Genomic DNA, 13,984 nt, shown 5'->3' on the forward strand with positions numbered 1-13,984 from the left:
CATGAATATGTCCTTTGATACATACGAAACACAATAACCATAAAAACTGAAAATTAAGTACTACGAAAATACATCGGGATCGGTTTTGTGTAGACTGACTATTGTGGTAAAAACAAACTGAATTCTCTTTCTATAGAATGTGCATGAAATCACGTATAATAAATTGATTTACTGATTTATCTTTGTGCGTAATAATTTTATCTTTAATAATATATATTTTACCTTTGAGAGGGTTGGGAATATGAATTTCTATTTGAGAGCCAGCTTCTATCGCAGTCTTACTATCCTTTGGTTTTCTTTTCAATAGCTTAAAGGAGCAGGTTTTGGCCATTTTCAGACTATTTTGATCTCTTTTAGAGAAAGAGCTCCATAAAAAGATATAACAAAATTATCAAATTTAACAAAAAAACATTTATGAAATTTTTCTTTGCCAAATGATAGCTGACAGCTTAAGATATCATATCCTAAAATTTTAAGTTATATCTGATGGTTAATAAGAAAATAATTCGTTGATCTCCTAGCCTCCTTATTGATAGTATCATAACAAATAGCTGACCTCTGTTAGAATTGGCTAGCTCTTGATGCATTTCTTCTTTATTTATGTAAATCTTCTAGTAATGTTTCATTAAAAAACACTTACCTTCTGCATGTCCTGTGTATCTGTATATTTAACCAGAAGGTTTATAACGTCAGGGCAAGGTGTACACCCAGATCAAAGTAAGTTTGATAGCGCACCCTCCTTCTCAAATTTAGATTGATCACGTGCCGTCTTTTTATAGAGAGATGTCATGGTATTAGGATGTGTTCTTTTAATTCTAGTCAACTGGTATCTGATATATTTTACACCTACTGATATAGGCAAATTTAATATGCAGTAACATACATTTAATACGTCATAAACTCTCCATCTAAACAGCGCATAAGTATACTTGAAATAAGTAGAATGCAAAAAATAAACTTTGCTTGATACTAGGTACATGTGTATATTCTCCATTTAATAAACATAGTACCTGATATAACCAGTATTTAATTATTTAGCTAACTCAACATACTTTGTAAATATTCAATATGAAAATAATTTGTGCTAACAATTCTAGTACTACAGTAATACAATAAAGATTCTTTTAATCAATATTTGATTGGAACTGTACTAATAAATGTTACAGCTACGAGGGTCATTCAAAAAATACGTAGACAATATCCTCCGTCATCATCTTATTCTTATAAAATTTTAGATCAACACATTTTTATATGTAAATATATTTATTTCATCAGTGTGTGTTGAGATGTGGGTTATACACTTTAAGAACTTGAATAAATGAAGGAAACAAAACAAAATGAAATTTTAACAAAATTTAATAAACAAAACAAAAGTAAATTGTACAACAAAAAAAAAACAAATTAAAAAATATAGAAATGAATTGTCTATCAGCAGCACGTCAGTCCTGGAAGAATGTTCTTTAAAACGTCAATTAATCACCACACCCTTGCTGAAGGTTTGAATTCCGGTTTTTGAATTTCCTCTGATAAACGTGTTTTCTTTCACAAATTAAATTGAATATTATAACTTTCACAAGTATCACATATATCACATAATAAACTTTCACAATGCCGTCTGGATTAACTTTGGTTTGAATTGATATTATTTCAAACAGGAGATTTCATTATTCAAGATAAACACATAACTTTAAATTGCTGGTCCCGATGTGTCCGTCAGGGCTGCCGTTCTCTTTTGTACTCTCTCACACAGTTGCCGCTGTTACTGCAAAACCATTACACATTGCAAGCCTCTCCCTGTCACCCTGGACTGCGGACTGGCTATTGTCAATGTAATTAGCTGTAGTACCCCGCCCAAGACCTGATAATTACGAAACGGGACAAAAGCCCGAGGAAATAGGACCCTGGGGAAAAATATAATAAAACAACCATACTAAACGTGCAGACTCACACAAGAAAACATATTTTACAAATTGTATTTTCAAATACCTGATGTAGTTTGAGTACCCGCCCAGGCTACTTCATCATAACAACAAGCCAAACAGGTCTTATCTCGGCTGTGACTTCCCGGGTACTACCCGAACACGAGCTCTCAGGTAGATAAAATTACACATCGAGGGGCTCCCCACAGGATAAATAACAATATTTACACTCACGCACTAGGGGTATCCTACGGGATTAAATTTAGTTTGTTACAGTGTGTAAAGTTTCATTCCATTTGATTAAATGGAACTCGTGTTAGACAATTTTAAAAGTAACATGTTTTGTCACCACGGAGCAAGGTTAACAACACTGTGACGTCAAAAACAACGTCGAGAAATTTTCTAAAAATTACTCTGACTTTTCATTTTATCCACGGTTTTTTGCTGCTTCTGAATTCATGAATCTATAGCCCTTTACACCTAGTTCGCTAACAATTGTTTGAGTACCTTAAGTTAAATTGTCAACGTTTTCAAAGCTTTATAGCGTAACTCATGTTTGTTTGCACATCTTCCGCACAAGTGAATCGCACATCACGTTTGATGACGTTACTAACTCTTTGACAAGATATTTTTTGTACTATAATTTGTTTTTTTCGCAGACCGTTCATGGTCCGATTCCAATTCTCTTACACTCAAAAAATAGTCATTCCCATTATAAACAAATGCATAGCACATTTTGCATCATTTCCTGGTTCATCAAGCATTCTCAGAGTTTGTTTTAAAGGTTTCCCGAATGCAAACAAAATTTTATCGGTACTCGCTGCTCCGAGACGTCCTTCGACGTCATCGTTTTATGCTTTTTTCATGAAGTCTATCTGCCTTTAAAGATTGAAATCTTTTAAACGAAGCGATGAATTACATTAAATTTTAGCATCTAAAGTAAATGAACAATTCTAAATTTAAACATTTCAAATTTATTTCGTTTAAGAGCCATTTATTAGAGGCATGACTCCAGACATTATCAAGTGTATAATTAGAAAATAGGTCAATTTTGACCCTGCTCCGTGACACAATTTTTTCTGTCTTAATTCTTTGATAATTTTGATAATTTTCAAGATATTTTCCAATTTTTTGTCTCAAATTATTTAGATTTATTGTTAAAATATGTGTACTAAATTTAGTTATAATATGACGTTAAATAAAAAAGTTTTGACAAAAGTCTACGAACTTTTTGAATGAACCTCGTATATTTACAAGCTATTTTCTTAAGGAAATATAAAGCAAATATTTACGTATTTTTATTTTTTTCAAACTCCCATTTTTAATAAATGATGACCATGGTTGTGAAATTTCTTCAAATACAAACATAGTATTGATGTAATCTTTACGCAATAATGATTTGCCACTGCATGGAATTAATTACACACTCTTCAGGTGAAGGTGATCAATAAAATATTTCAAAATTTTTAAACAATAAATGATTTGAATTTTCCTCTAGTTTTTGTTTGCAAAGCTTTGGTTGTCAATGCCTTCATAATGTCAGTTTAATTGTGTTTAACAGGTCGGAGAGAATACTCGAAATCGAGTATTATCCTTGAAATCGGGTATAATACGCGATATTGGGGTATCGTAGAATCCGCGAAATCGGGTATTCCGTGCAACTTTCACTAAGAAGAGGAAAACACAGAAAAGGCGCATGATGTCAGTTAGCTTGGTATGTACCTCAGTCTAACTGAAGTTTATTTTCATGAAACTCCATATACAGGATTTTCAAGTAAACTTAACAAAACGCGACTAACATGGTTGGGGTAGCAAAAATTACACAAAGGCGACATTATTTTTCGGTGCAGTTATTAAAAACAGATATCTTCATTATATTTTTGATTGTTTCCCAATAGTCTCGTCACTTAGCTAAATTTCTAAACGTGTTCATTGATCAAAAAATGTAAACCTTTGCAGAAAGCAAACGACTAACGTTGTGTTATTTATTTTGTGTCAAAAATGTATGGCGTTTCTTTAATGTTAAAAATCGATCAAAGACCCAAAGTTGGTTAGTATATGTAATATACTGTTAAAACAAAATTTTAAGAACTTTAGAAATAAAATTTATGCATTCATTTTTCACAATGAACACACACACACAAAGCCTCTCCCACACACATACTTCAGCCACGTAGCATCGTTTTTGAAAGTGGGGGGGGGGGGGCAACCAGAGAGAAAATTCCTTTTTTACTTACCTGAAAAAGTTAACAAGCAAAAAAAAAAAAACAAACAAAAAAAAAAAAAAAAAAACAAACAAAAAAAAAAAGAGGGAAAAAAGAAAAGTTGCTCAAAGTCGAAATTCCTATATCGGGGGGGGGGGGGGGGGTTTTTTTAATGCCATTTTTTTCCAGTACTTATTTTTGAAAATACTTTTTTCTTACATCACTAAAGGTTGGAGGGGGCAAGCATCCATTCAATGAACATTTCCTATATTATATGTATTGTTGGTGGAAAAAAGGGGGGTCCCTCTGTTGCTACGTGCCTGTATTTATCATGCTTTTAAAATAACATTTTGAATATTTCAAAACATGCATGTCTGATTCTATTTCTATTGAATTATTTATTTACATCGTTTTATCTTTGTATCAATAAAAATTACTGTGAATTTTTTTCTTTTTAACATTTTTTTTAATACCTTAAAATTGATTGCAGATAAAAAATACTAAAAAGGGCGCCAAAGTGTCATCGATCAAGCTGGAAAAGAAATCGAAAATGAAGCCTAGGGCGCATGTTTCCAGCATGGCTCTCGACAAAGCCTTTTATCAAAGAAAGAACACCCTTTTAAAAAAGGTAAATATTAGCATCTTCCATTCTGTTATTAAATTCATGACATCTGAAAAATATATTTATTAATTAATCAGTTCTAAAGATATTTATTTCACACTGATGTTCGAATCATGAATTACCTCAATTGTCTTCACTCTTGTCAATGTTTAACATTTCTTTGTAAAACTCTATAATTTCATACTTTCTTTTTGATTTTATAACTTTCCATTTTTTTAAAGTAATTTCATCTGTGTCCAACTGTTGTAACAATGCCTGCACCATTGAGATAAGTTCTTTTTTTGGTTTATTTTCCAGGGAGCAGAAATTTTCTCTATCGTTGGGCGTAACAAAAATAGGTTCAAGTTTCATTTTGTCTTTCAAGTCATTTTCAATGCAGAAGTCTAGATATTTCTCGAAGTTACATTGTGAAGACTTGTAGAAATCTATAAGCTCCTTGTCTAGTTGCTTTCCAGACATTGATACATGTGGTTTGATGTTGTCTATGCCACTTAAATAGCAGGAACTGCGTATTATTTTACGGAACTCGAATATTTCTGTGGTAATATCATAGGCATATTGATAGTCGACATCATTTTCAGTTATGCCAAGTTCACAAACCATGTTATCTCTCACCTGAAATGGAAGTGATGTTTCAATGTAAGTATTTATTATCATTTTATTTACAGGCTGTAGATCTGCATCTTGTAACCAAATGTGAAGTACATTTGAGACTGAAACACACATCTGGATATATCTATGAATACAATTCAAGTGTCCAAGAAGGATCTGTGGAGGTAGTAAAAATTCTTTTAAATAACTTTCCAAATGATGTTTTGAACAGAAAGTATATCATAATTTGTTTCCTCATTCCTATTTATATTTAAAGAAACATCATGTGCATGAAACAAAAGAGGCCACAGAAATACAGGTAAACAACGAAGACTGTCCAGGACCAAGTACAGGTCCCTTATCACCAACTCGATCAAAATGTGAAAGCCAGATGACTCAGACTCAAGAAAGCTATCTTCACGAGTTAACAACAACGGATCCAGAAAAGTGTAGAGTTTGCGGGGAAGGAAAGGAAGATAAAAAAAGATTATGGATTGGATGTGGTCACCCTGACAAAAAGAATCTCTGCAATTATTGGATCCATGCTGTATGCATTGGTATATGTGCAAAAACAAAATCATCTTTAACTAAAATAAATTACCGTTGTCCTCAACATATAATAAAAAAGTAATCTTTTTCTGAATACAATGGGTTACATTTTCTTTATATATTTCATACATGGATGTTGCATCCTTGGTCATATTTGCTCATGTCCACAAAAGTTTTAAAATAATTTAAATGTACCTTTTCCAGTCTGTCAATATTCCTACAGACATGTAACCATGTCTTCTCGTCAGGAAGACCTCCTGGCATCCACATCTTGGTCTTTCTATTTTTTGACTCTAAAATAAAATCTCCTCCCTCGCCTTTTGAACAGTTTCCTGATATACTGAACGATTCGTTATTTTCTATGAAATTTCTAATTTCTGGAGGGCACTGAATGCGAAAAAAGGAATCTCTAATAAATGTCTCGATATAAAATGGCATGGAGAATCCAAAAAATAGCGGGGCGAATTTAAAAAGTGCTGTTCTGATTGCAGAGGTGTTGTTCCTCCTCACACCAGCCCTGAACACATGAATTGAAAGACATAAAGTGAACACTGCATTAACCATGAATTTATAATTGGGATTCTTTACATGTTTTGTCCATATATAAAATCCTTCTGCTGTTGGTCTTTCATTCTTTTCAACTCCTCTCTGGCATACAGCAGGAGGAGCTCTTCTGCCATGGCATGAAGAAATATTTGGAAAATTTGCCAACTTTTGTGGTGGTCTGATTAAAGAAATAAAAGGAAACATAAGTTTAAATCTTTGCATAAAAATATGAAATGAAATGGATGTTCAAACAAAAACGTCTAAGTAAAGAAACCACTGTTTGAAATTGACGATAAGGGAATACATGTACCGGTTGCAGCCATACAGGAGGCTAATGCCTTCGGGCTGTGAAAGCCCAGCATCACTGCTAAGTCAACTAAAATGACGTCCCAAAGTAATCTAAAGACTGCTTTTAGCATATTCATCTCAAAATGCCCTAATCCTGAAATTGAATACATATAGGCAATTTTTCTTGAAATAATGTTAAAAAAAGTAGCTATATATATTTTTTTTTAATTGAAATTTACAGATCTTGTTTAGATATGTTAACAAAAATGTTTGCTCACCGGGTACCATGATTATATCCAGATACTTCAGGCAATCGTTGATGTTAGAATACTTTTCATGATCAAATAAAATTTTGTGTTTTTCAAATTCTTCTACGCTTGTAAACTCCATCTCACATTCTCTACATCGACACACACTGTCGATTGTTCTACATCCAAGAGTGTAAGGAAGACCATCGCATCCTACTATTGTCCAAGACCTTCCCTCGCCCACTTCAGTTTTACTTAGAATATGGTCAAAAACCTGAAAAAGTGGCCCTACTGTTCTTTAAACGAGACAAACTAATTTTTCAAAGATAAAGAGTTTCAGCGATAATAAAATTCTATACCATACCTTTTCTAGAGCTTCATAAGAACATGGATTTTCGAAGCAGGGGTCACCAATAATAATTTCTGGTTTGTTAGCATGCCCAGATGGTATAAACGTGTATCTTCAAAGAAAAGAAAAAAAGAATCAAATAATTGTATGAGCAATTAAACAAAGCAATTACAAAAATTGTCAAATGGAAAATGGAGATACCTTTCAGTGGAAGTGTTAGTTGTCAAAATAGTTTTCTTCTGGTCGATATAGTCTTCAAAGGTGTTATTTGCTTTCCGCATTTGACTCTCCACAATAACTTTCAACTTTTTTTCAATAAATCATTCCTAAATGAATAAAAGAGTTAGTTTACAGATGTTGGAATTTTTTTATAAGATACACATGTGTGCTCAAATTTATATGTTTATAAAATGGAGTACCTGTATTTCCTGAAATTTTGATTTGCTTCATCGACTTGTGATTTTAATTTAGGAACAAGTGCCTGTTTTGCCTCCGTAGACAGATCATACCATTTTCTTGGTGATAAATCTGGATTTGTTTGAAGAATCTCTACTGAAGTTTCATTCGGGATTATATGTATAAGATTCGTTACTACGCTGCTTTTACACTTAAAATCAAACTCAACCCTCCATCTTTTCTGTAAAACTTTTGCAAGTACAAAATAATAAGACTAAACTATCTATTACACAAGTATATATGTAATTGGATGGTAAAATATTTTGTTCTACAACAGTACGTATACCTGGTTGTTGTCAAAAAATTTGAAAACATCGGCATCACCAGGACCTGTAAGTGGGTCTCTGCTGTGATCTGAAATCCACGTCTTTATGGTTGCATAACAACCTGAGGGTGATCCCTTACTATTTAAATCTATTGCAAACCGACTTCCTGTGATATAGTATGTCAACAGATTTTGAATAAAAGCTAGCGAGGACACATATGTAGGATTGCTTAAGTTGTAAATGTGTTCCACAGTTTTCACCAACAGTGGCAGATCAGGATTTTCATTGCAAGCAATACCTTGAAGAAAAGAAACTACAACCTTGTCTCTCTTTGATAACCAATCTAAAATTAAAGAATATATATATATATATATATATATATATATATATATATATATATATATATATATATATATATATATATATATATATATATATATATATATATATATATATATATATAAACCATATATATATATAATTCATCATATATATATCATTCACCATATATATATAATTCAAGGACAGTTCTGAATGCTTACCCTGCAAATTAAGATTCTGGGGTTCAGTATCATTTTTATAAACATTCTGGATGCTGACCGAATCTTTGAATATGTCCTTTGACTGTTTCTTTGCAATATTAAAGACCAACTCGCAGCTTTGTTCATGCGTTAACTTCCCATCCCTTATATACTCCAAGAATGTTTCAAATACTGAAGATTCACACTCTTCATTACTAATTTTGCGCTCTTTGTTAATCAAATTTTCTGGCATAAACGTGGTTTCTGCATGTTGTACACAGGAAGAACAAACATATTTGGAATGTTCGGTCAAGGACCCATTTTTTTATCAAAGTTTCGACAATGTCTTTTTTTACTTTTTTCCCCTTTACTTTAAACACAGTTATTTTTTCATCAGAAACTTTTTTGATAACAGCATCATGGTCCTTACTTCTACACGATTTTGTAGGAGGCATTCTAAAAAAAAAATATATATTTTTTTTTAAATTCTAAAAAAAAATGAGTGCTTCGTTCTGTATCAAAGTTTAAATATTCTAATGTTTGAATGATCAATTTAAGTGCAAGGGATAAACTTTAAGGGAATAATTGTATGACTAAAGATGAAAAACACATTATTTTATAAAAACGAAACATTGTTTTGTTTGAAACGTGTTTCCATACAAATAGAATTGTTAGCAACTTGTTTATGTTAGTTGTACTGATTTGTTTAAACTATAGCTCACAGAATATTGGTAATTTGCATATATATAAAGTAGGATATTGGCTTGAAAAATTTGCAAACGTATTTCACATTAAACAAAATATAAAGTAGAAAAAGACCGTGTTTGGGAGCAGAATGTTAAACGTGCTTACCTTTTCAAGCCTTTGTTGTTGTGAGCGCACAAACTTTGAGGTCGAGGTTATCTTTTTAGAAGTGAATTATATGCAAAATATTTACCACTAAGTGAAAGTTTACTCCGCATAATGCGCCATCCCAATGTTTAATTTTTATTTTGTGATATCACCTCCTATACCCGATTTCGCGGATTCTACGATACCCCAATATCGCGTATTATACCCGATTTCAAGGATAATACTCGATTTCGGGTATTCTCTCCGACCTGTTTAAAGGGATGAACAGCAAATGATGTTTCATGTGAGTTACAATTAAGCTATCTCCTTAATAACATCTGTAACTTTTTCAGGTCGTCGGGACATCAATGTTTGTTTAATACGTCAAAGTTTTTTTGTCAAGTGACATGTTTAACTCCTACGAAAAATTTATTCAATATGTCCTCCTTACAAATTATTTTTTCTATATTTTGACATTTTTTTCTCAATTTTTATATTGAGATTTAGGACTTGAACAGTAAATCGAATAAAAATTAATCTAACTTCAGAGACCAAAAAAAGAATAACGAAGCAGTTGGTGGTTTTTGTAAGGATCGATTTTTCACAAATTCTGCTTCATATGAATACATGTACAAAAATAGGTCTGCTAATAACTGGGCGATATTGGTATCCATGGGATTTCCAATAGATTGTTGGAAGAATTGGTCTCCAATCATAAACTCAAGCATCTGTTTGATGTCAACATCAAAGGACTTGTGTGTACAATCAGAATGTTTTTTTAAAAATAATAATTTGACAAATCAGATGTGGATATCCTTAAAAATTCTAATTAAGGAACGATTGCAAAATTTTACTAAAATAAGCAATATAAAAACGTACAAATTTTTAACCTGATAAATAACTATTCCCCACGATAAAAATTAAATTCAAAGATGTTTGCTAACATAGACAACTGCTTTTTTAATTTTTAATGGTTATTTGCAAAATTATTTTGTACATTGTAAAAACACTCTGACTGTACACACAAGTACTTTGAAGTTGATATCAAAAAGATGTTTAAGTTTTTGATCGACAGTATGCATGTGGTTTTAGAAGATGAAGTCTCCAAAAAATCTATTGGAGTCCCCATTTGTACCTATTGTATGCGGTTTTTAGCAGACCTATTTTTGTATTCATATGAATCAGAATTACTTATGTGCAAAACAAGAAAATTCTTGCCTTGGCCTTAAACTTGATATTTAGAAAATATCGACTAAATAAGCGTATTGTCAATTAACAATGATTATTTCCATTCCTTTGTCGATAGGATATAACCAGGTGAGCTTGAAATGGGCGACTATTTAATTTTCGTTATTAATGCTTTAAACATCCTAAATATATCCAGTGTTTGAATTGATCCTTGTGATAAGCCATTATATCTTTATTGACGTCTCTTTAGCCTCTTAGTGAAATGCTAGTTTCCTGTGTATATTCTTACACGAGTGTACTGAGTATTCACAAAAACCGCATTCTATTTCTTTTAATAGTTGGCTTAGTAGAAAAAAAACACACCAAATGTAAATTATAGTAAACTTTCTTATATGTTTATTTTGTATCAGATATAATAATTGGTTTTTATTTTCCCCATAATAAACAAAGTAAGTGTGAATTTTTAGACAATTTTAGTTCATCTGATGTTTCAGCTATAAAGACTTCGTATCCTCAACTTTGTGGCATTTTTTAGGTTGTGGAATAGATCCTGTCTTGGTGCTTCGATATATGAATACAGGGCAGCACAATGATCCTCTTGGAGCTGTTGACAAATGCCTAAGATCTGCCAATATATGTCTCTAGTACAGGGGCGAATAAAATCTCCCTCTTCAACTAAATCCTTTAAATTATCAATGGCTATTGCAGCAGTATATTCATAAAATTGTCTGTAACATAAGAATTCTAGCATGAGTAACATTACAAATGGAGATATATCTATGTTTCCCTCGATGTGACCTATTAGCCGCTGCTCGTGTTTTAATTCATCAATATAATTGATATTTTTAGAAAGTCTGATGTCCCCCATAACAACTCTCTGCATCTTAGTGGAACAAGATTGTCCTCCCACTTCTGCTGTATATACCTTGATATCGTCCACGTCACTCATATACATAAGATACGGCTGTTGGAATTTGTTATTTGCTATCTCTAGGACCTTTCTTGCTTTTTTGTGTTTTAAAGTCTTGTAATAATACATCACAAGGTACAAGATATCAGAAACGAACCCCATTTTTGCAGCTAGTTTCAACATATAACATGATATCTTGTCAGCTTTATAGATTAACTTGTTATTTGCAATGTTAGCAAACCTGCTGTGTAACATAAAAGCTGTGCTTTGGAGAATAGTGACTGTAAGTTTCTGTGCCATTAGAATTTGATAGTTTGAATAATTCCTTAGACGTAAATTTATCAATGTTTCCATCGATCGCAGGAGGTGCAAACAGCGGTTGATGTTTTGTGTAAATATTGCATCGTTATTTGATTTTTCTCTAAATAGTTCATAATCAAACATACCCTCCCAATCTTCACTGTCCTGATTAAATGAGATGCAATGTCTAGGATTACAGAAAAAATCTATAGTAAAGGATCTGACAGAGTGACTCTGTTGCAGCAATGCTATGCCCTTCTCATACAGTCCATACAATTCTAAGAAAAGCTCCATTTGAGATTTACCAAATATTTTAGTTAAACACATATTGTTTTCTGGGATAAAAATGTTGGGACACGCACCTTCATATACCCATTTAAGAAGACGCTTAAAACAAACCCAGAAACATTCAAGAAGATTTTCAGGATACCAATAAGGTATTACATTTTGCTGAATCACCCAAAATACAGCTGTTTTCATGTGATAGGAGGAAAGTAAGCCTCCTCTACATTTTCCGTAATAATTTATTTAAGGATTAGTTTGGGTAAATCATACGTGAGGAATTGGCAATGGTTCATGGAGTACACAAGTTTTTGTTCTGCGTAAGCGAATGAAATTCTCCATTCATTTTCCTCGTGATTTCCTAGCTTGTTCCCTATTGCTACAAAGTGACATCCTTTTCTTATAATATCATCCACTACGCCGGAACTAGGCCACGAGTGACATCTTTTGATCCATGCTAAGGCAGGTGGAGGCCATACATCACTTGGAAAAGAGTAAGCATCATCAAATTCAACTCCCTTGAAATTTCCACTCCTACATGGCCCATGAACGTGGGAATCTGGCCTGGATGAAAAACGCATATTTTCCCGAAAATTTGAACTAGATATATAGTTTTTTCCATAAAGTCCAAAGCGCGATGCCCAGATTTTCATTGTTAATGTGAATGGTGAGAGCAATCGAATCAACGTGTATCCAGGCGGGCTTTCGGAACTGTCCACCAGAAACAATGTCTGCCTGCAATTAATCTGATTCTGAGATAAATTCCAAATTACTCGATAGTTAACAAGCGAAATCATAGCGTCCCTGTCAGACTCATCAAGTTTGAATCCTTCTTTATAACTTCCACTACATATTATACGAAAATCTCTTCTCGTTTCATTGGACAAAATCATTTCCCTAAAATCACTAATATCTCTCCTCATGGTCACTTGTTCCGAGGACCCCAGTTTACGACAGAGTACCATAAACACCAACTCTGACATGTGTTGCATACTCTCCATGCTATAATATTAAATTTGATAAAAACGTTTAATAGTCTACAATGCTTTTTATTACTAGAATGTAGATCAGTTAGTTTAATATTATGTGATTCGTGTACGTCTTAAGAGAAGCTGGTGTAACGAGGAAAAGTGAGCACTGTAGGAAATTGACTGAGGCTCATTTTGTATACGTAAAATTTGATCCCCAAGTCAATATACTACGTAAAAAAATGAGCATTTTTCGTTGAAATTTTGGCCATTTGGTCAATTTTCTCCATATGGATAGTAGAAAAATGACCCAGTAGAAAAATAACATTGCGTCTTATTTTGGCACGCAAAACTTGATTTTGTGGGATATTCTTGTTCAGAAAATACATAGGGGTAAAATTACAGTTTTATAATATAAAGTGATTACATATATTTCTAAAACTTTTTACTTCAAGGGGGCCGAGTGGGGTTTTCTTGTGTGAAAACTACAATCGAGAATTTTTATTTTATTTTTATACCATATATTACTTCAGTGACTTCAGTGTACATGACAAGTTTGGGAAAAATCTACCTCCCATGTATTTTTAAGGGACCGTCTTCAAAATACAAGTAAATTTACTATAGAATAATAGAGGAAACTGCCATTTTATGGCACGTAAAAGAAAATTATACAAATACTACTATAACCTTTTTGCTCAAACTATAATATGATGTGTAATACTACTGTAAACGTATTACATTGTCTGTGTGTTCTTTTTTGCGTCTTTGGCGGAAAGACACGCCTGCTAATTCAAGTACAACACTAAATGTCTTGCACATACAGTCATAAATAAAAACATGATGAAATGTGCTAAATCAAAGTTACGCTAACCTTTCAAAAAACAGTTTCCACCAAAAATCATACACGCCAAATGTAATACATCTACAGTATATTGCACATATATAT

General features: G+C 32.6%; 2 protein-coding genes and 1 pseudogene across 2 annotated transcripts; all 3 read right to left on the reverse strand.

Annotated features, from left to right (window-relative positions):
- Positions 1-4,805: 4,805 nt before the first annotated feature.
- On the reverse strand, positions 4,806-7,600 carry LOC134276541 (uncharacterized; annotated as a pseudogene).
- A 3,468-nt stretch (positions 7,601-11,068) lies between these two features.
- On the reverse strand, positions 11,069-12,082 carry LOC134276542 (uncharacterized). Its single transcript, XM_062758786.1, has one exon. The coding sequence runs from the start codon at positions 12,080-12,082 to the stop codon at positions 11,069-11,071; it is 1,014 nt and encodes a 337-aa protein (XP_062614770.1).
- A 230-nt stretch (positions 12,083-12,312) lies between these two features.
- LOC134276544 (uncharacterized) lies at positions 12,313-13,071 on the reverse strand. The gene has a single exon (XM_062758787.1). It carries the CDS (start codon positions 13,069-13,071, stop codon positions 12,313-12,315), a length of 759 nt encoding a protein of 252 aa, XP_062614771.1.
- Positions 13,072-13,984: the final 913 nt, after the last annotated feature.

The sequence above is a fragment of the Saccostrea cucullata genome, unplaced genomic scaffold, assembly GCF_032062105.1.
Source record: "Saccostrea cucullata isolate Sc308-1 unplaced genomic scaffold, CSIRO_AGI_Scuc_v1 ctg6795, whole genome shotgun sequence".
NCBI lineage: Eukaryota > Metazoa > Mollusca > Bivalvia > Ostreida > Ostreidae > Saccostrea > Saccostrea cuccullata.